This window comes from Myxocyprinus asiaticus, chromosome 13, assembly GCF_019703515.2.
Source record: "Myxocyprinus asiaticus isolate MX2 ecotype Aquarium Trade chromosome 13, UBuf_Myxa_2, whole genome shotgun sequence".
NCBI classification, from domain to species: domain Eukaryota; kingdom Metazoa; phylum Chordata; class Actinopteri; order Cypriniformes; family Catostomidae; genus Myxocyprinus; species Myxocyprinus asiaticus.
The window spans coordinates 40,694,616-40,715,362 of NC_059356.1; the positions used below are offsets into that span (position 1 = coordinate 40,694,616).

The 20,747-nt window shown below is 38.4% G+C and overlaps 2 protein-coding genes across 22 annotated transcripts in view; both read left to right on the forward strand.

Annotated features, from left to right (window-relative positions):
• Positions 1–8,765, forward strand: part of hoxb3a (homeobox B3a) — a 54,141-nt gene extending 45,376 nt beyond the window's left edge. For 16 of the 17 annotated variants that reach the window (XM_051713967.1, XM_051713968.1, XM_051713966.1 and 13 more), the window contains 2 exons: positions 4,190–4,793; positions 5,430–8,765. In XM_051713967.1, the coding sequence (XP_051569927.1) occupies positions 4,298–4,793; positions 5,430–6,190 (1,257 nt within the window). In that variant the 5' untranslated portion in view covers positions 4,190–4,297 and the 3' untranslated portion in view covers positions 6,191–8,765. Of the gene's footprint in view, positions 1–605; positions 1,425–4,189; positions 4,794–5,429 lie in introns of those variants that run through there. The other variant, XM_051713979.1, reaches the window with a different exon arrangement.
• A 148-nt stretch (positions 8,766–8,913) lies between these two features.
• On the forward strand, positions 8,914–15,931 carry hoxb2a (homeobox B2a). 5 transcript variants are annotated; one of them, XR_007898918.1, is made up of 5 exons: positions 8,914–11,003; positions 11,840–12,826; positions 14,406–14,464; positions 15,147–15,232; positions 15,431–15,931. XR_007898918.1 is itself a non-coding variant. In XM_051713982.1 (2 exons), exons 1-2 carry the CDS (start codon positions 10,508–10,510, stop codon positions 12,577–12,579), a joined length of 1,236 nt encoding a protein of 411 aa, XP_051569942.1. In that variant the 5' UTR covers positions 8,914–10,507; the 3' UTR covers positions 12,580–13,216. The 5 variants fall into 5 exon arrangements, 1 of the variants encoding a protein (XP_051569942.1); XR_007898920.1 differs by lacking the exon at positions 15,147–15,232 and having other exon boundaries at positions 15,431–15,930; XR_007898917.1 differs by lacking the exon at positions 14,406–14,464 and having other exon boundaries at positions 15,431–15,929.
• The last annotated feature ends 4,816 nt before the right edge of the window (positions 15,932–20,747 follow it).

Sequence of the window (20,747 nt, forward strand, 5' to 3'; positions counted from 1 at the left end):
TGAATAATAATAATAAAAGAGAGAGAGAGAGAGAGAGAGAGAGAGAGAGAGAGAGAGAGAGAGAGAGAGAGAGAGTAAGTGAGAGAGGAAGACTTGGTGTTTGGCTTCAAGAGAGAGAAAGACCAGTATCTCTTGAACCCTTTAGTGTTTTTTTTTTTGTTTTTTTTTTTTTTTTTCATTTTGGTCTCGCGCTGATTTTCTTCCTCTTTTCCGTCTTTCATGTAATTGTTTTCTTCGGTCCCCATCCTTGAAAGACATGTTGATTTTATTTTTTCTCCTGAGTGACAAAGTCCCATATAGCCTGAAGTGAAAACACAGGAAACTCTCCCGTGTATTTTTAACGTGCTCTCGCCGTCCATGTTATAGTCGTAGGACTTGTGTGACCGAGCCGCTAAATATAAAAAATATCTTTCCTTTTTCCTTTTTGGTGATTTGTTTTCACACCCCTCCCTCAGGTTTCAAGTCCGCCTGTTGTCTGTTCTCATGTTCTTACACCCCCACCTCAGTGCTTTTTATTGTTTTGTTTTTTGCGCATATGTTATTATACTAGTTGGGCGTGTAGGCAAGGATGTGATGAAATATTCACAATAAGTTAGAATGTTGTCTCTGCCTCGAGCTAGAAGCAAGCCGGCACTGAGAATGTAGGCTACTTCCTAGTAATTTAATATTCACCGGTAGAGTAGGAGAGGGGAGAAATAAATGGGTTTTCCTTCCATAGTTGGCTATTATACAATACCAGAGCCTAACACTTAAACCACACAAGTGAATCAGATTCGACAGAAAAGAAATCCCTCTCATCTTCTGTTATGGAACTTTATCTTGTCCCGAGCGCCTGCAATTAGCACAAGTTTTCACTGGTGACGCTGTTTGATGGGGATTAACGCTTGCGCCTCTCACATCCAACCAGCTCCGTTATTTCCAATAGCTGGAAAGGCCTGGTGTTGACTATGCAATAACCCAGCCAAAGACTAACAAATGCAAGCAAACCCCGGGCCCGACATGAGACGGGGAGATGCTACGGCGAGTCGGGAGCCCAACTCGGATTATGATGTTCAATTTTGCGCCGTAAGGAAGAGGCGAGGGGAGATTGAAGGCGAAATCTGAGGCCATTGTTATCTGCGAGCAGGGCGTACCAGTCGACAGGGCGGCCAGGAGCAGCGCTGCCTGTCCATTTACAGCCCCCCTCGCATACCTCAGATCTTTCATGCTAGACCGTCTCCCCCTTTCGCGAACCGAGGGGAATCGTCCAGCAGCGCCCGCACTCCTCCGCGGGGGCAGCCGTGCTCGAGATACCCGGTGTATGACGCGCGCTGTCTGTCTGGAATACCGAAACTGCTATGAGCTTTGGGCTTTTTTATTGATTACAGCGTGGCCGAATGTGGAAAATATGATGCCTGCCCGCGCGTCTCTCGTCAGAGGCTAAGGTAAGCTGGTCTGAAATAGGCTATCCGTTTGTGAATGGCGGTATGTGTGTCCTAGTGATTTATGACCGTATGACTCCAAACGCGGTTCAAGAAGAGTTCACAATGCTTTAAGCTTCCATCGAAGCTAGAGCTTAATTTCTCTACGTCTGGATATATGAACCGCAAATTCTGTTATCTAGTCTGATTTTGGCTTTGTTACGTAACAAAGGAAATCATTTTTGCGGGGTGTTTGTTTTCATGAATGCTTTGCTAGGAAAGTATGCCTTAAGACTGAGGTGATGTTTTTTTTTCTTCACGTGAGCAAATTAATACCGTGGTTAAATGTCAGTATGAAATATGCAAATTATTTCTAACGATTTCAAAAAATGTTTTCGATTGCCACCAAGGTGTGTTTTGATTTTATATTGAATTTGCACGTCCAAGGCCTATTCTCTCCTGATACAAAGACTGAGAAAATATGTGTGGGTGTCTCTAATGGAAATATTTATGTACTGTTTCCATCGGTTATATGTTGTTAAATTATATGCAAGCAAAGTTATGACAGCTAGCATTTAGACATTTACAGAAATATGAGGTAACTTATTTTCAATAGCCAAGAGGCGCACTAGCAATGTTCTGTCTGTTGTTTTTGTTGACGTTTGGGTTGGTCCCTCAAATACGTCCGCTTTCGACTCCGTAATTGCGTTAGAGTTGGATCTACAGAAAAGTTGGTTATTGTGTTACCGTAACAAGAGGGCCAAGACATTACGTGTTCCATTTAATGGAACTGCGATATGATTTCATATCTATTATGCCCGTTTTTATATCCCCCTCCTCTCCCCGTTCTCTCCCCTGGACAATTCCTTAGAGTAAATGATTAGGATTCCGGCCGTCCTCTTCGAAGATAAATGACCGACATTTGTGACGTGTTGAGAGTTGATGTCCAAAAAATGTAACTCACATTCACGCTTTATGTGGCAGAAACGCAGACTTTTCCTTTACAGATTTATTTTTTAATAACAAAATATTAATCTTAGCATTTGGGAAATATCCCTTTATGGATGACAATACATTAAATCAATTATAATCTTTATCTATTCGAGAAAGATAAATTCACAGTTCATTTTTAACAAAGGATTTTTTTTTTCTTCTTGATTTGTGAGTTAGCTTCTGCAATAATGTAAATATGATCCTTCGAGCTCTGATGATCTTTGGTTAGATGTTGGGCCAGGATTTAATTTAGGCATGTTTATGTCAGCTCCCATTCGCATTTTACTTTTGTTTTATGAGACTAATATAATTTTAAGATGATCTAATAATTTTTGAAGACCACGTTTTGTGGAACACTTTATTGTTTTTTGATACTGTGAACAAGATTATGCATTTTTTTTTATTTTATTTTTTTTTTTTACTTTATCAATTAGATAAATTATGTATTTATTTTATTTTTTATTTTCTTAACGGAGGCAGAAAGCACAATGGCATAAGACGCAATGCAAAACAATGGAAAACTGGTTTTCGTTGAACCATTGTATGCTTTCGCCTGCATTTGTCATATACTCCCAACGAAATATACGGCAGTAAACACTAATATGGTTGATCATGCAATTTTAGTGCATGTATGTATCATTTAAGTGTAATTATACTGAGTGTAACAATACACATAATTCATAGAAAATTCCCTGTTGAAATACACAATTTGTAGCGACTGGAGGAAGGGTATAAAATCATTCTGAAAAAATATTTTCTCCCACTGTGAATTGAACTTGCAAGTATCTTGTTAAATGATAGCAGTAGCAAAAGCCATAGTAGCCCTCCTAAAACATCTTAAGCATCTCCCCCCTCTTTTTAATAAAATTTACTACTCAGGCGAGTGGGAATAAATGCCAGGTGCTTGTAAGTGTTTGAGTGATCGTTTTTGCCCGGTGCTCTCAACAAACCCAGCCTCGTGTCTTGAGGTTTTTCCAGGGCTAATTTTGTCCATTTCGGTCTAGCGACCATTATAAATAATACCAACCGAAGCTTCCGGGGACCACTATACTCTCCGCGTTCATAGAGGACAGCATAAAGTTCAAAGCACAGTGCCGGTTTTTCAGGTTTTTAATGTTGCCTAAATACGTATGTTTGTAACTGGAGAAAGCCCCCTGGATGGCCTCTGTGTAGGAGGCAAAAACATGTATATGTCCGCAGAACTTCACATTCTGTATTGTTCATGTTTCTTTTTCCATTTTAGTAACTATTTGTTAGGCTATTTCATCAGATAATTTGTTAAGTTATTTTTTAATAGATTATTATCAGTGTTAAAAAATAAATAAAAGTGAACTGATTCTATACAATGTCAGAAGCTTAGCATGGGGCTCTGTTGTCACAAAATTAAAACCTAAAACACATCTAGGCCAATGATTAGAAACATCTTTATTTTAAGGAGTAAAGATAACTTTGAAAATTTATTTATTTCATTTACTTACATACATACTGTGTATGAACAATGACCAATGAAGAGAACAATGATTTGGAGAAAAATAAATAAATGGAAAATTGAATATACATTTAATAACACTATAATGACAGGCAAAAGAAAAAACAAAACAATTATTTGATCAAATATAGCGCTGGTCAGTATGTGTTGTTTGTTATTATGTGTAAATGAGAAAAACAGGGGGGGTAGAGAAAGCATCTGCAGGCTGTGTTGTGGGAACATGCTATTCATGTCATGGTGTCTTTCAGTGCAGCAAGATGGATTTACCTCGCACCCCTATTATTATGTGCCTCTTATAACCTTTCAGGTCAGCTTCCAAGAGGCCACTGGAAAGAGACCGTCACGTGACATCTAGTGCCAATGTTCTTCCAGAAGGTCGTCAGGACCCTGGTAGCCGGTATCTCGACTTTTGGAAATGCAGAAAACGACCTACTACGACAACTCAACACTTTTTGGAGGTTATTCGTACCAGGGGGCAAACGGTTTTGGCTATGATGCTCCGGCACCAGCCTTCCAGAGCTCAGCGCATCTCGAGGGTGACTACCAAAGGTCTGCATGCTCCCTGCAGTCACTCGGCACCAGCGCACCCCCACAGCCTCAGCATGCCAAGACGAAAGAGCTTAACGGCAGCTGCATGCGGCCCAGCCTGCCACCTGAACACCACCCTCCCCCCCAGGTTTCCCCGCCTCAGAACCCTGTAAACATTGCTGCCTCAAATGCCACCCAGCAGCCAGGCGGTAGCAGCGGTGGTGGTGGTGGTGGTGGCAATGGGGGCACGGCCAAATCATCATCCAAGTCATCCTCTCTAGCCTCAAACCCAGCCCTCACCAAGCAAATCTTTCCTTGGATGAAGGAATCACGTCAGAACACCAAGCAAAAAAACAGCTCCCCCAGTGCAAGCTCTGTTAACGGTGTGTTTGCCAAACCCTCTTCTCTTCTCTTCTCTTCTCTTCTCTTCTCTTCTCTTCTCTTCTCTTCTCTTCTCTTCTCTTCTCTTGCTGCCCTACTGAGACAAATGTTGGCCAACACTTATTAACTTTAAATGGGATCCATTACAATGGATTGTACAGTTAAAAAAAAGTTATTATTTCATGATTATACATCCTGAATGTTTATAACCATCAAAGAGGCAGAAGATAAGACATGGAGTACACACAGATTATTGTGTAGATTTTAGATAAGAGCAATGCCACATCACCTGTCATATATGCTTATTGTGTCCAGATAATAAAATATTTATCCTACATGCTTATGAATTTGCACATAGAGTCTTCTATCTTCTTTATTCACTCTGTAAAAGACAAACCATGTTGAGAACACACCGTTGCCTAGTGCACAGTGTGATTCTGGCCCTGGGCTTTAGTTGTAATGTGATTTACATACACAAGGTCAATGTTAGGGCATGCGTCTCTTAATAAATGCCAAAGTTATGAAGTGTTGACAACCAATATCAGGGGGATAAGTTTTTCATGGCCGGCTTTATTAGTGGCAACGATACTTTCAATTTCCGTGTGGAGTAATTATGTTTTATTTTATTCTCACCCCAGCGGAGAGCAGCGGTGGTGAGAAAAGCCCTCCGGGTTCTGCAGCTTCTAAGAGAGCACGCACGGCTTACACCAGCGCACAGCTGGTGGAACTCGAGAAGGAATTTCACTTCAACCGATACCTGTGCCGGCCACGGCGTGTGGAAATGGCCAATCTGCTCAATCTTAGTGAGCGGCAGATCAAGATTTGGTTCCAGAACAGGCGAATGAAGTACAAGAAAGATCAAAAGTCAAAAGGCATTGGCTCGTCCTCAGGGGGGCCATCCCCTACAGGAAGTCCCCCCCTCCCGATGCAGTCTTCAGCTGGTTTCATAAACTCAATGCACTCGATGGGCAGTTATGATGCTCCATCCCCGCCATCTTTCAACAAGCCCCATCAAAATGCATATGCCATGTCAACAGCCTATCAGAACCCAATGAAGGGTTGCCCACCACAACAAAAGTATGGAAACACTGCTCCGGATTATGACCCACATGTGCTACAGAGTAACAGTGGCACCTATGGGACACCAAACATGCAGGGTAGCCCCGTGTATGTAGGAGGCAGCTATGTTGATGCCATGCCTGCCACTGGGCCTTCTATGTATGGCCTCAATCACCTACCACACCACCAGTCGGCTAGCATGGACTACAATGGAGCCACACAGATGTCTGCGAACCAGCACCATGGACCGTGTGACCCACATCCGACATACACGGATCTGTCCGCGCACCATCCTTCTCAGGGTAGAATCCAAGAAGCACCCAAGTTGACTCATCTGTAGCAGGTTTGGACATTAAAAAAAAAAAAAAAAACTGAAAAAAGAAAGAAAAAAATTAAAGGATGACAAACGAAACAGACTAACCCATGGGGCGATGCAATGGGGTTGAAAAAGATGATCCAGTGGTTTCTTGCCATGACTAGAGCACCAATTTGTGTCAACGTTGTCCTTACATTCATATGTGAGCATACCAATTTTACATGAATTTTGTATCCATAGGTCTAAATACCCCTTTAAAGTGATGAACTTCATGAAAGGTGCATAAAAATTGCTAGTTTATGCCAAGGAATAGATTGTCTAGCTATATGACCTCATTACATCATTGTAAACGTTTGTGTATTTCTTCAGCATTGTTGCAGCATTCCTCACACTTAGGTTCTATGGAGGCTGGTAAGGTATAGGCTACATTTAAAGTTACTGCAGGTGCAAGAAAACCACTGGATTGTTTTCGTCCACTACCCTTATTTCACATACCTCTTCTTTTTAAACAGTCAATTTCCAATTAATTTGTTCCCAAAACAACAGCAAACTGGATACTTTAGCAGGATACATTGATCAAGACGTTCATCTCTTTATCTGCTTTAAAGGGTTGAAGTCTGTTTAAACTATGCTACCGACCCCTGCTATTTAAGTAAATATAAATTTGTTATGGCTTTTGACACAGGGTACAAAGAAATGAATCGTTGAGAATTCTAGTAAATTCAAGCTAATCCCCTCATTCTCAACTCACTGCCCCTCCCCTTCCCTCTCCTCAAACTCTTTCCCCAGTTCTCTATCTTTCCCAATCGTTGGGTTTGCCTACATTAGTCTAAACTAATACGAAAGGCCCACATTTTCTCATGTCTTGACTTAACGTGGAAACAGGGTATATTTGAACAAAAATGCATGTCCGGGAAACCGAGCTAATACGCTCTCGTCTGGGCATCATTGTTGCACTTAGAGTTTACATTTAATGGATGAGGAAGAAAAGTAAATCTTATTTTAAATCGGAAGGCCTTCAATCAGCGTCTTTCGCTAAGTGTGTTCAAGTGAACATTCATAAATATATATTTATTTGTTATAGCCAGTTTAAATACTTTCTTTTTTGTATTATTTATCCCCATGTATTTATATCGATAAAATGTACTTTTTTAGTATCTTCCTGTTATAAAAAAGACGTTGTGTTCATGTCATTGTAACAAATTAATTTTAGTTCTTGTATTTTAGAGATCTGTAGGTTTATGTTACCCTTGTATAAATAATGTCTTGACTTGTACAGGGGGCGCAAGAACGGAATCAACCCGTTCATGCATAGTCGAGGATTAGACGAAATATAGCGAAACATTTTGAGAAATTCATTTGTCCTTTGTAACTACTTTTATTTCCTTGTTAAGAGTTGGTTGTTGAACAATTCTTTAATAAAATGTTATGTTATTCATTTCCACTCTAGAAATTCATGAGTTTACCGAGGTGGTGGGGGTGGGGCATGGCTGAGCCTGCCATGGTCACGTGGAGCGAGTCCAATAGAATTGCTGAGCACCATTAGGCTACTGGTTATGAGATTGAAAGAGATGATTACAAATAATTCCAAATTTACATATAACGTATACATATTTTGTTTAAATCTTGATCGATTTTGTTGCTTTGCTTCCTGTAGGCCTACTTATTACTCATTCAACATCAGATTTGAGACTCTAAACGAATGTTTCAGCTATGAACAACAAAGAAGGGAAATGTGGACTTGTGTTCATTCATAATAGTAATAATAATATATATATAAAACATTTAAACAATAATAAAAAATAAAAAAATAAACGATGCGATTTAACCACTAATAGGCCTACGTCATATTATTCAAAGCAGTATTGAATTAAACATACCGTTATCATATATACTGCCTTGATGTTTCTAAATAGCCCATGAAAAATACCAGAGTTGTTATCACGGGCAGTAGCCTACTAACAAAATACACTGAATTATCTCATCACATCCTAATGCAGTGTACAAACATGAGGTATCAAGTAGTCTAATGTTGTAACAATCTGTCATGCATTCCTGATGATAGATAGATAGATAGATAGATAGATAGATAGATAGATAGATAGACAGACAGATAGATAGATAGATAGATAGATAGATAGATAGACAGACAGACAGATAGATAGATAGATAGATAGATAGATAGATAGATAGATAGATAGATAGATAGATAGATAGAAAAATATTTTAAACCGCTGTCCTCGGATAATACAAATCCCTTTGTTAAGTCCCAGAACATCATTATTTTTCAAGTGAAAAATATCTATTTGCAAAAATAAAAATAAAATTACTTGACAATTGTTCATGTTAGTAGCCCACCGTCCGAAATATAAAGATAAAACACACAAACAAGAAATAAAAAGAGAAAATATAATTGCGTCCGAGTCTCTCGCAGTCAACTCTGTAGTGGAGGAGAGCCTTACAGACTGACCTTTTCCCGGAGTGCCCACGGCCTACAGCGTGCTTTGTATTTCCCTAATAATACCCAGACACCCACACATGGCTATAGTTGTGCCCACTGTTCTTTTAGGCCAAAAAAAAAAAAAAAAAAAAAAGCAAACGAAGCTCTTGTGTTACAAATCCGAACTAATGTTGTGACGTTTATTACAGCGTGCTAGCTGCAGCACAGTGTAGTTTTAACCACTATCGTACATAATCCTCAACACGACGCGCCAACAGAATGTGTCCATATCTGGGGGAAAAATAATTCTGAAAAAATAAATAAATAAATAAAATAAAATAAATAGAAATCCACAAATCTGGAGAATAATGGGGGTTTCTTTGTTGTGATCTTGAAGGAAAAGGCGAATTCTTGAGGATGGCTGCTGTCAAGGCGCTTTGCCGGCGAAAAGATTGATCACCATTGCTGCCTCTCCACTCCTGCTCTAAAAATATCTACCCCCTTTTCCCATTCGTTTTCAACTTTGGCGCAACAAATTTAGTTCAGAATTGCATCAACTAAAATTACAGCGTTGCTAGCTTTGTCGAATCCTCAATAGAAATGCATTTATAGCCTAAGTGAAAAACACAAAAGCAATCGGTGAGAATTTCTATTCGTAAACGCGACCTCACGATGAACTATTGGCTATTTACACACTTTCAACAAACTTAGCGTTACACACACACACACACACACACACACACACACACACACACACACACACACACACCACCACACACACACACGTTGGTGCGGCTATCCTTACGAGGACTCTCCATAGACATAATGATTTTTATTCTGTATGAACTATAGATTCTATCCCCTAACCCTACACCTAAACCTAATCCTCACAAAAAACTTTCTGCATTTTTAAATTAAAAAAAAAAAAACGAAAAAAAAAAGAAAAAAAAAAAACCTTTAGTATGTTTTTTAAGCTATTTGAATTATGGGGACACTAGACATGTCCTCATAAACCACATTATAGCATAATACCCTAGTAATTACCAGTTTGTAACCTAAAGAATGTCCTCATCAACCCCCCCCCCCACACACACACACACACTTATATTCTTACTGTACTGAATATTTCTCTTCCATCTTAAGCCTTTTAAAGCCTGTAAATAAGCAAAATTGAATAATTGTCAAACCTGGATTTTACTGCAAATATTCGCGCGTTAATGTCCTGTGGTTTCAGCAATCCTTCAGAGGCTGCGTAAAATTCTAATTCAAGGTAAACACTTCTACAAAAAATAATAATTTGCCGAATAGGAGATTCCCATCCATTACCGCACAAATATGGCAGATAATCTCACCATCACTCTTGTACAACCTTATTTATGTGCTTTATAAAAATAAATATTTCTACAGATACATCTCTTGTCTGTTACTCTTGTCAAAAATGCTAAGATTAATGACCCTTGATTGTAAATATGCAAGAAGCCATATTGTGGATGTGCTTATCAGTCAAGGCCTGTGGATTACATCACTGCATTTGGATGGTTATTGTCTATTGTCACTTTATCTCTCACGACAAACAGGACTGTCCGAGCACATGGCAACCGGGGGCTTTTTTTAAATTATTATTTCATACATGCTGCTATAAGACCTGAATTATAATAACCTGCTGTATTTTTTTTATTTTTTATGAATTCAGACAAATATTGCTTTCTTTTGCCACCAGGCCACGAATTTCGATTGGATGAGATGAGTCATGTGACCAGGAATTGGCTGCAATTTCGCCCATAGTCTTCAGTTTAGTAGACCCTGGTCCCCATACGCTAGTAATATCACCAATATACACAATTATTAAAGCCCGCAAATGCAGTCTTAGCAGGTACGCAAAATAAAATCTAGCGTTTTGGATGTTATTTTTTGCGAATGTTGGTGTCGCTGGACGCCCTTCTTGCCCAGGCGAAGCGATGAATTTTGAATTTGAGAGGGAGATTGGGTTCATCAACAGCCAGCCTTCCCTTGCAGAGTGCCTGACGTCTTTCCCCGCTGTCCTGGAGTCATTTCAAACTTCATCAATCAAGGACTCGACAGCAATTCCACCTCCTTTCGAGCACACCATCCCTAGTCTGAGTCCCTGCACAGGCAACCAGGCGCGACCAAGGAGCCAAAAGCGAACAGCCTCCAATGGCCTCCAGCTCCGGACACAAACAGCACCGACGACGCTGCACCAGCAAGGCCTGGCCCCGCTGTCGGGCAGCGCGCCCCTGGCCCACGAGTTTCCATGGATGAAAGAGAAAAAGTCCTCGAAGAAGTGCCCAAAGCCCGCAGCCCCTGCAGCAGCAGCAGCAGCCTCTCCCTCTCAGGCATCCTCCGGTTACACAACCGCGAGACTGGACTCCCCAACCGGTACGTTTATCACAGCCGAGAACATGTTTGTTCTACATTTCTTCATTTTTGACATTTTCTGTTGAATGGCTGATGACACGGATAGATGTCAGTCTATTTAGCTAGAACTGAAATTAGTTTAGTTGTACTTATTGACTGCTGTTGGGAACATAATTATTATGAGGTTATTTCACAAGCTTCGATATTTTTTTACGCAATTAAAATCGTCCTGCCGCAATTATGTTCTTCGCCCTGTTTGTGAGTGATATACAACGAGCATAGCCTGATTTGCATTGGCTATAGTATTTCACTTCTCATCAGCTTTGTCTATTTAGGAATAATTGTGTAATTTCATCTCATGTCTACATTTCAAGCACCATTAAGCGTGCATGAATGTTGTGTATAATCCGTACTATTAAAAAAATGTCTTTAATGTCTTTAGAACATGAGAGGCACCTCATTTCTTGGCATGTATACAAAACTGTGCACACTCTGAGAGATTAAGTTGCTGACCTTCAGATAGTAGATCTTGATCTGGTATAACGATTTAACTGCAATTGATGTCAGCTGAGACTCAATATTTATTCATAACCATGCCTCATGGCTTGAGGTAGCCATTTTGGATACCAGTAGCCTATATATTGTGAAAGCTGTGGAACAAAAGAAAAACAGGAGCTTGCTGAAATAATGCATATACAGCAAGACATGCCTAACCACTGCAGTCAATGCGACTATGATATAGCTAAACAACAGGGCTGCTGTACACTGGTATTTTATTGTCGTCTGGACAAGTTCTCACATGAAGTTTGATTACTTCGCCTTTTATATGGGACTTATGTGTGTTTTGATTCTTGCAGAAGCTCAAGGTGGACTGGATAATGGTAGCGGTTCACGAAGGCTGAGGACCGCATACACCAACACGCAGCTACTTGAACTGGAGAAGGAGTTTCACTTTAACAAATACCTTTGTCGGCCACGACGCGTTGAAATAGCAGCACTTTTGGATCTAACCGAGCGCCAAGTCAAAGTCTGGTTTCAAAACCGACGCATGAAGCACAAACGGCAAACTACGCACCACCGTGATGGGCAAGAAGGCGAGCCCAGCGGTTTTGAGCCCGTTGAAGGAACCGAGGCTGCTTCACCTTACTCGAGCCAGTCTTTGGATGTATCTGGTTCTGGCTCTGGTTCGACGGCAGCTTCCGAGAGTGATACGTGCCCAACAACTGCCTCCTACACGAACACTGCGGACAAAAGCCAGCCCACGCCTGAGGAGGGCCAGGCGAACCAGCCGGAGCCTACATCTGTTCCTGACACAGCGGTTCACTCCCCCCCGTATCCAACGCCTACTACAGATAACCCCACCACAATGGGTGAGGGCCGCGCAGCTGGGCCGGAGCATTCGTTCACAGAGCCGCAGGATGCCACCTCTCTACCCGATTTGAATTTCTTTTCGACGGACTCCTGCCTACAAATTTCGGACGCTTTATCGCCGAGTTTGCAGAGCTCACTGGACAGTCCCGTTGACTTCTCCGAGGAAGATTTTGACTTGTTTACGAGCACCCTTTGTACCATAGATTTGCAACATTTACAGTTCTGAACGACAGTAATAATGATATCAAAAAGCATAAAAGAACAATCGAAGTCAAATTTATCACAATATCATGTACCGCAACATTCCTAAAATAAGAGAGAAAAAGAGAAGAAACATCTACCTAAAGGTTTTCTGCTTTCAAACAAATAGGTGTGACACAAAGCCCAAACGGAGACAAATTGTCCATTATTTTGAAAACACAATGATGTAATCTTTTGAATACACATCGGGATGGCCCCTGTCGAAGTTTCAGGTATTTTATTGCCTTTTGATTCTTGGATTTTAGTCTGAATGGTTGCGGACTTTTACAGTGAAACTCAATCATTTGAATCTCAGGAATTGTGTCAGACATAAGGTATAGTTTGCTTTTAGAAATTCGCCCAAGACGGGCGTTGCCCCCGATGAATAATTTTAGAACTAGTTTATTTATTGAGATTCTTTATAGTAAATTTTAAATTTATTTATTGTACGTTATTTTCATAGTTGAAATAATAAAAACAAAAAACCCAAAACATATTATGGTGGAGCGAGAGTGATTGATTTAATAAGCTTCAATGCACCCTTTCATTAATAATGATATTTTGATATTTTAATATAGACACCTTACTTTTAGAAAAAAAATGTCTTTCTCTATTGATGTAACACAGCGATGAAACTATGTAATCCACAGTTTGAATGCATTTCAGAAGAACTTTAGGCTATATATTAAGAGAAGTGTGCAAAGATTTTATTATTATTATTATTATTATTATTATTATTATTATTATTATTATTATTATTCGCAGCGTTACGTGTTTTTTTTTCTTTTTATTTATTTTATTTATTACTTTTTTTGACGGAGAGTGTGACAAGTTTCTTTTGACATATGATGTAAAATTAAACATTGATGTAATTAGTATTATTTGAGGGGAAAAAACTGGAAAATCTCATAGTCTCAAGAAAAAAAAAATGATACATCACAAACTTACAGTAGAATATGCTAAATCTATATTTAAAACACTGGGTATCGACCAGCCTGTTTAAACGACATGCAACAAGAACGAAAAATGTAAAATGAAATGGGCTTTGGCATAGACAAAGCAACCCCCTTGGTGACATGAGACGTAAAAACCTGTATTGCGAATATTATTTATTTTTACTGTCTAAAGACAACTTGGATGTTTAAACGGGCAGGGACCGTTGAAATAGGGCCGAGATGAGCTGCAGGAGGGTCAAGCGGTTGCACTGATGCAAAATGGCGCTGGAAACACAATGAAGGATATGAACAATAAAGCGGCAGCCATTATGGATAGTTCGAGCTCCAGCTGAGTGCGGGGTGATCCGAGCTGGCGCATTGTTCAATTTGTTCATGTACATCAGTATATTTAACCATAGGAATATATGACATAAAATATTGGACACCTTATGTAACAGCTGGATCTGTCCCAAACACTTAAGCAGGAGAAGACTATCTTAACAATTGCATTAACGTAATGGTTAGACTGTTATCGTTTAACTATAGCAAAATGAACACAAATATAATAATAATAATAATAATAATAATAATAATAATAATAATAATAATAATAATAATAATAACATCAGTAAGATTTTTAAGTCAAGGCCTTAAGTCATTGTATACTGCACAAAGAGGCTCTTATTCGATATTATTATCTGATAGTACACCTACCAGTGGTACCAAGATTTAGATTTTGGTTTGTTAAACCCATAAAGCAGAAATTGTGACTTGAAATATTATGGCTATAAACGGCTAAAATCTCATCGGTTTTTGTTAACATCTTAACACATTCATATTTTAAAAGTAAGACTATATTCTATTATTCTCTTTGCAGACATTATATTTAGATTGTATATTATGTCTGCAGGACCAGATCCTTAGCATGAGTAATATGTAAGTAAAACAACATATCTATTGATTTTATATATGTATGATTTGATCTTTTTTTTTGGTTTACGAAAGTGGTAATGCATCCCTTTAATGTGTGTGTGTGTGTGTGTGTGTGTGAGAGAGAGAGAGAGAGAGAGAGAGAGAGAGAAAGAAAGAGGTCCTCTGCTCATATTACTGACAAGGTGGATCTGGTCACTCACTCCTGCAGCTTAAGTGCAATGCTACTATGGCAGCTGCAAGTTTAACTTTATCTATGTGAACAAGAGCAAAACACTCAGTCAATGCACACCTCACAGAAATTCATCAGCCCAGATATTCTGCAATAAGAAAAAAAAAATTCTGACTAACTGGACATTGAGAAAATAAAGATGCTTTCCAAATGCTAATCTTAGATTTACTGTTGTATCAAGGGTGGGAGAGAAATGGATGGATAGACATGAATATAAAGACAGATGTCTCATGTGCTTTTTAGTAAAAATGAGTCTGATTTTGGCCATCTATTGGCTGGCATCTATCCCTCAATCCCAGTGTCCATTTCAAGTCGTCATGTTTGATTTCCAATGTTCAGCCATTTCTTGTTTAAGCCCTGGTTTGGGGGTTTCTTAATTTCCTGGTGCCAACATATACAGGGCTTCTCACTCTTTCATTCCAGTTATCTGACCTACTTTTATTTAATTCATTTTAGAGAGGTGAGACAGAGATTTTACATACCAACATATCTCCAAACAAGACAAACAACTTCTACCCTTGCCCTGAGGCCAAATAACTTTGGTAAATATTTTAAAAACCCTCCGGTGGTGATTTTTTCCCCCATCAGCCTGATAATTTGAGGTGTGGCTGCTGGGTCAAGTTTTATCTCTGCCTGTAAGCTTTGCTTGGTGGTCTGCCAGATCTTACACATTTATCAGTATGCCTCTCTCTCTCAGTCTCCCTCCACTATAATCAGGGAACTGTTTACATATTTTGCAGAGCACAGAGCAACAGCATTGGCAAGGCTTCCTCTCTGGGCCAGTGAAGTCTAAAATAAGAAGAGATGTGGTGGTGTCGGGATTTTCTCACATGAGAAAATGGGCCAATGTTTACAGAGGTGCATCCTGGGTAATGCTAAGCCTGAATCAGTGGTGGGACCGGCCAAGATTAAAGTGGAAAAATCTCTTGCCATTTCAGTCAAACCACCACAAAGGCTCAGTTTCAGTGGTTGGGAAAGTACTTTGTCGTTGAACAACAATAATAAAAATGGTAACAACAAAACATTATCAATGCTTATTTTAGAAAGTCCTAATAAGACTTTAGGGTCAGCAGAACAAAAACAATGTATTAGATATATCATTTTTTTGTTATGGGCTCTCTTTTTAGTTTTCCTTATGTTATGTAAAGCAAACTTTGTTTGTTCACCAAATGCTGACTGATATCCAGCTACTGGCAAAGTAATAAGCTTGAGAAAATGAAGCATCACACTATACAAATGGACCAGAATTGTAAATGGCAACATAGAATAAGCTCCAAGCATGTTAACGTAACAATATGCCCCACTAGGTACTCTGAAGACTAGCACTATCTGCGAAAATACAAAGCCAGTTGGAAGCTCTCCTGTGATAAGTAATAGTCCCGGGGTATCTTAGCTTGAACTGGTAAATTCACAGAGCTTGTACAGCATGCCACCTTAGCCCATTTTATTGAAAAACAAGAAATATCCACTCCATAAAAGGTTTCAATTTTAACTTGCACTGGGCTGATGGGATAATAAGCTCATATGAAGGCATCCTAGAAAAAAACTAATTCAATTAAACTTCAACTGAGAGCAACAGCTTAATCTAGTCAAATGAATTCCATATCCAACAAATAGCAAAATATAGTTTATTCTTACTAAAGGCAGACTTAGTCTGTACATCCTTTTAAGGCAAGTCAGTCTGCTCGGCAGCCATCTTGATTGCGACCTTGGGCAACTATTTTTCAATGAAGGTACCATAATAGGCATAAAAGTACAGCTCCTATTTCCTTGAATGGGGCAAGACTGAAATCTCCAAAATTATTTGTAAAGATTATGTGTCAAAAACCTACATCAAAACTAGAAATACAATCTTATAACAATGATATAATACATTTTGTCTCTTTAGCTCAAATAAAGAGCTAAAGAGGCACCCCCATGTGTTCTAGAGTTAAAATTAACTGGTGACGTCGCTATCAAAAAGGTGATTTTTAAATGAATGGCAGGACTTCTATGATTTCTCTAATTCATTTTTCAACGAGAGGCTTGTCTTTTCCTTCTTTCACTGGCTCTGCTACAATACTGAAAATATATTCTGTTAGGTAAGACATTATTAATAACACCAATAATAGCATTCACACATCATGTCATTATATAATGCATAACAGATCATTAGCTAATGTACATTCAGATAGTTTGAAATGTCATGGTATTCTCACACACAGTAGGGTGCAGAAGTCTACTAAAAAGTCAAAATGTCTATTTTCTATTTTGCAGTCTTTTATAATTTAATACAAATATTTTCCTTGCAAATAATGTCATCATAACAATTTAAGGAAAAGGTTGATGAATTTCAGAATTTCTATCATGTCCTTCTTTTGCTTTAATGACAGCACTCGAGCTGGCATGGACTCCACAAGCAATCTAAAGTTGTTCAGAACTTGATGATCCATGTTATTCCAGCATGGTTTGACTGTTTCGAAAAGCATCTAGCATGCTTCAATGGAAGCAAAGAAATCTGACCTTTTGTACAAACGAATTAACCTGTCAAATTAAACAAATAAATGTTAAGACAAAAAATGAAGTCTGAGGGTATGCTATCAATAAAGCAAAACCTGATCTCACAAGAATTTGTCACAATAGCACGAGATGCATATGAGGTGTAAACATGACCATGATATTCATTTTAAAAGCTGTGATGTGTAAGATGGATGAAAGCAACAGTTCTGGTTTCGGAATGTGTGTTCGTGAAGCGTATGTGATTGGCTGATGTATAAGTCATACGTTTTTGTACAAATTAAGTTGTACAAAGTGGAAGGCCACCTCATAGTACTGTGATGAATTCTCATGAGAATATGTTGCTAAAGCAGACCAAATACCAAATACTAATGAATTCTAAAATTCATGTAATTTTTTCAACCTTTCATGCAGATTGTTATGCTGATAATATCACTTGTAACTGAATTTCTTTGTATTAATTCATACAAGAGTGCAAAACAGAAGCAATTTCACTAATGGACTTTCTGCAATCCACTGTATATACATATTTCAAAGGTATATACAGTACACTGCTTTGTATCTGTTGAGCTGTTAAAGGAATATTCTGGGTTCAAAACAAGTTAAGCTCAATCGACAGCATTTCTGGGATAATGTCGATTGCCATAAAAATTAGATTTGACTCTTAGATTTCTTTAAAAAAAAAGAAAAAAAAAAGAAAAAAAGAAGAAGAAGCAAAAATAGGGCTTACAGTGAGGCAATTACAATGGAAGTAAGCCAATCTGTAAACAGTAAATACATACTGTTTTAAAAGTATAGCCACAAGATGTAAACAATATGCATATTAACATGATTTTAGTTTGATAAAATCACTTACTAACCTTTTATGTGTAAAGTTATATCCAATTTTACTTCGTTACCATTACAACGTTACGCCATAAACTCAAACCCTGACCGTAAAAATGATGATTTAAACAACTTTACAGTTGAAATAATGCACAAGTTTTAACACAAGCACTGTTATGAAATTATGAGCTTAACATTTCTCCCTTAAAACCCTCCAAATGTTGGCTCCATTCACTTCCATTGTAAGTGCCTTGCTGTAACCTCAATTTTTGCTTAGGACATGTTGAAATTAATTATACCACAAATGCTGCTGATTGAGCTTAACTTTTATTAAACCTGGAATATTCCGTTAACCCTAAAAAGGGCAAGACAATAAAGAAACCTATAAAAGTTTATTTATTGCTATTTTCTGACACATTAGGGCCCAAAAACACAATTTCATGTTTTTCCTAAAAATATTGCTTTTATTTTTAAATTTTACTGTTTGTATCCCCCAGGCTATGCTGCTCTTTGCGGTATAAAAAAAAGAGTTCATGTTTGGCTTCTTACCAAATTTAAACCCATTCAAATCCATTTCATTAACATTAACTAAAACATTAGTTTGGTGTCAGAGCCTTTTATAATGCTTACAAAAAGTACCTTGTTTCTTGTAAATGGTACCATGGTAATTCCATGACTTTTGGACATGGTACCAAGGTAATTCCATGTTTTTGGACATGTACCATTGTAATAGCATGTTTTTTGGACATGTACCATGGTAATACCATGTTTTTAGGACATGTACTGTATGTTGGTAATACATAATATCTTCTGTAGTAACTTGAAGTACTTTGTAAATACTATGGTATGTGATGATGATGGTTATTGAGTACCACAGTATTTTTCAAAGTGCTATAGTATTAATATCTGATACCATCACTATGCCATGGCACTGATCAAGATCAAGAGTGGGGCCAGTGTCCCAAGGCCTCGAACTACCAGGGGCATCCAAAGCCTCAGGACAGCCAAAGGAAGGTGAACACCAAGGTCCGTGGATAAAACAGTGTAAGTTGGCCACTAGGGCCCCAGACCCTTGGCAAGTACAGTGTGAGCTCATCACTAGTGACCCCAGGACCTTTGGCAAATACAGCACAAGCTGACCAATAGAGTCCCCAGGCCTTTTGTAAAAAACAGAATGAGCTGATTGCAAGTGTCCTGTGATGAAACACCATTAAGGAATCATCTGGGCCCCTTTGGTGCATTTAGAATAGCTTGGTCAGTAAAGGTCAATATGTAGCAAGAGGAGGACTCTCACATCCAAGGCTACATACTGTATTACAACCATCTAATGTTAGCCAAACAAAACACAACTTTCCTAATTTGTAATAATTCTTGAAACCAGCCATTGTCACTTAACACAGTATAAGAGGTTTTCCACTATAGGTGGGAGGGGCGGGGGAGCCCCCAAAGACATGTAACCAGGAATTGTACTGATTTTCTTTAAAACAAAGTCAACCATTCTGCGTGCACTCTCCATTCATATACTAAACTCTTTTTATACCCCTAAAAGGGCAACGTATCCACTGAGATCCAAACATTCAGTGTCAAATTATGAAAAATATAAATATTTAAGACAGTTTCAGTGTGAACATAATGTTAAATTCCTAGCAACAATATTTTAAGCAGATAATGTCCCTTAAATAAATAACTAATTTTACCTTAAGCTCAGCAGTTTTCTCACAAGATTAGATATAAATTATGAATTGATGCCAGAGTTTTTATACAAAGTCACATGACCTAAGTATTTGCAGGGACTTTCTCAGTGGTCCTTTCCTCAGCCTCTCAAATGTTTGTATCCGCCAGAATATAAAACCTTTTTAGGGTTAAGCATTATATAATGTTTGATAATTACTTATTAAGAAAGCGTTACTAAGTGTTACTGTCCATTATAAATGCCCAATTGGTTAATTATTCATTTAACTCTTAATACTCGCATACTGACAAATGGTGAAAAAACTGGACTAGAACCTAAAGGAAATATGGAAAACAAATTTTATGTTAACTAGATAAAGCCTTCATACAACCTGAAGGTTTGTGACCAGTTTTGAGGATGTATATTAAACTGCATTTCATACTTTCAATGGCTGAAATAAAAGCTTTCAAGAAAAACAGTCACAAACTTAACCTATAATATTAGCTATGTAGCTATATTCAGCTTGTTAAACAGAATGGGTGTGAAGCTAAGCTGACAGTGACAGATAGCTAAAGTGATTGCAGAATAGCACACAAGCCAATACAACAAATCAATTTGAATCCAAAAACACAATGGTTTGCATGGACCCCAACTCTGATCACTCACTATATCTAAACAAATACTGGATGCACGGTTGTGACAGCTCAGTACCTTTAGTAAAATTGCTAATATTTGGATAAAACTTGCCAGCATAACTTTAAGGTCTAATATCATTAGGTAGAGGAAGAACAGTGTGTATAGGTTTCTGTGATAGAAATGTCTTGCTGTTTTCATGTCTTGCCACTGCATAAACAATGAAAATTAATCTTTCAGTATGTTAACATTAACAAAACACCAAGAAAACCCACTGAAAAGCACAATATAGTTTTAAACATGTTTTCTAAGACAGCAACAGATGAACAGAAGCCGCAAGGAATGGGAATCCCTGTATATTTGTTCACGGCCTTGCACACCTTCCTTCACATGCTTGCTGGGTCACAATCCGGGGGAATTTTTTTTTAATC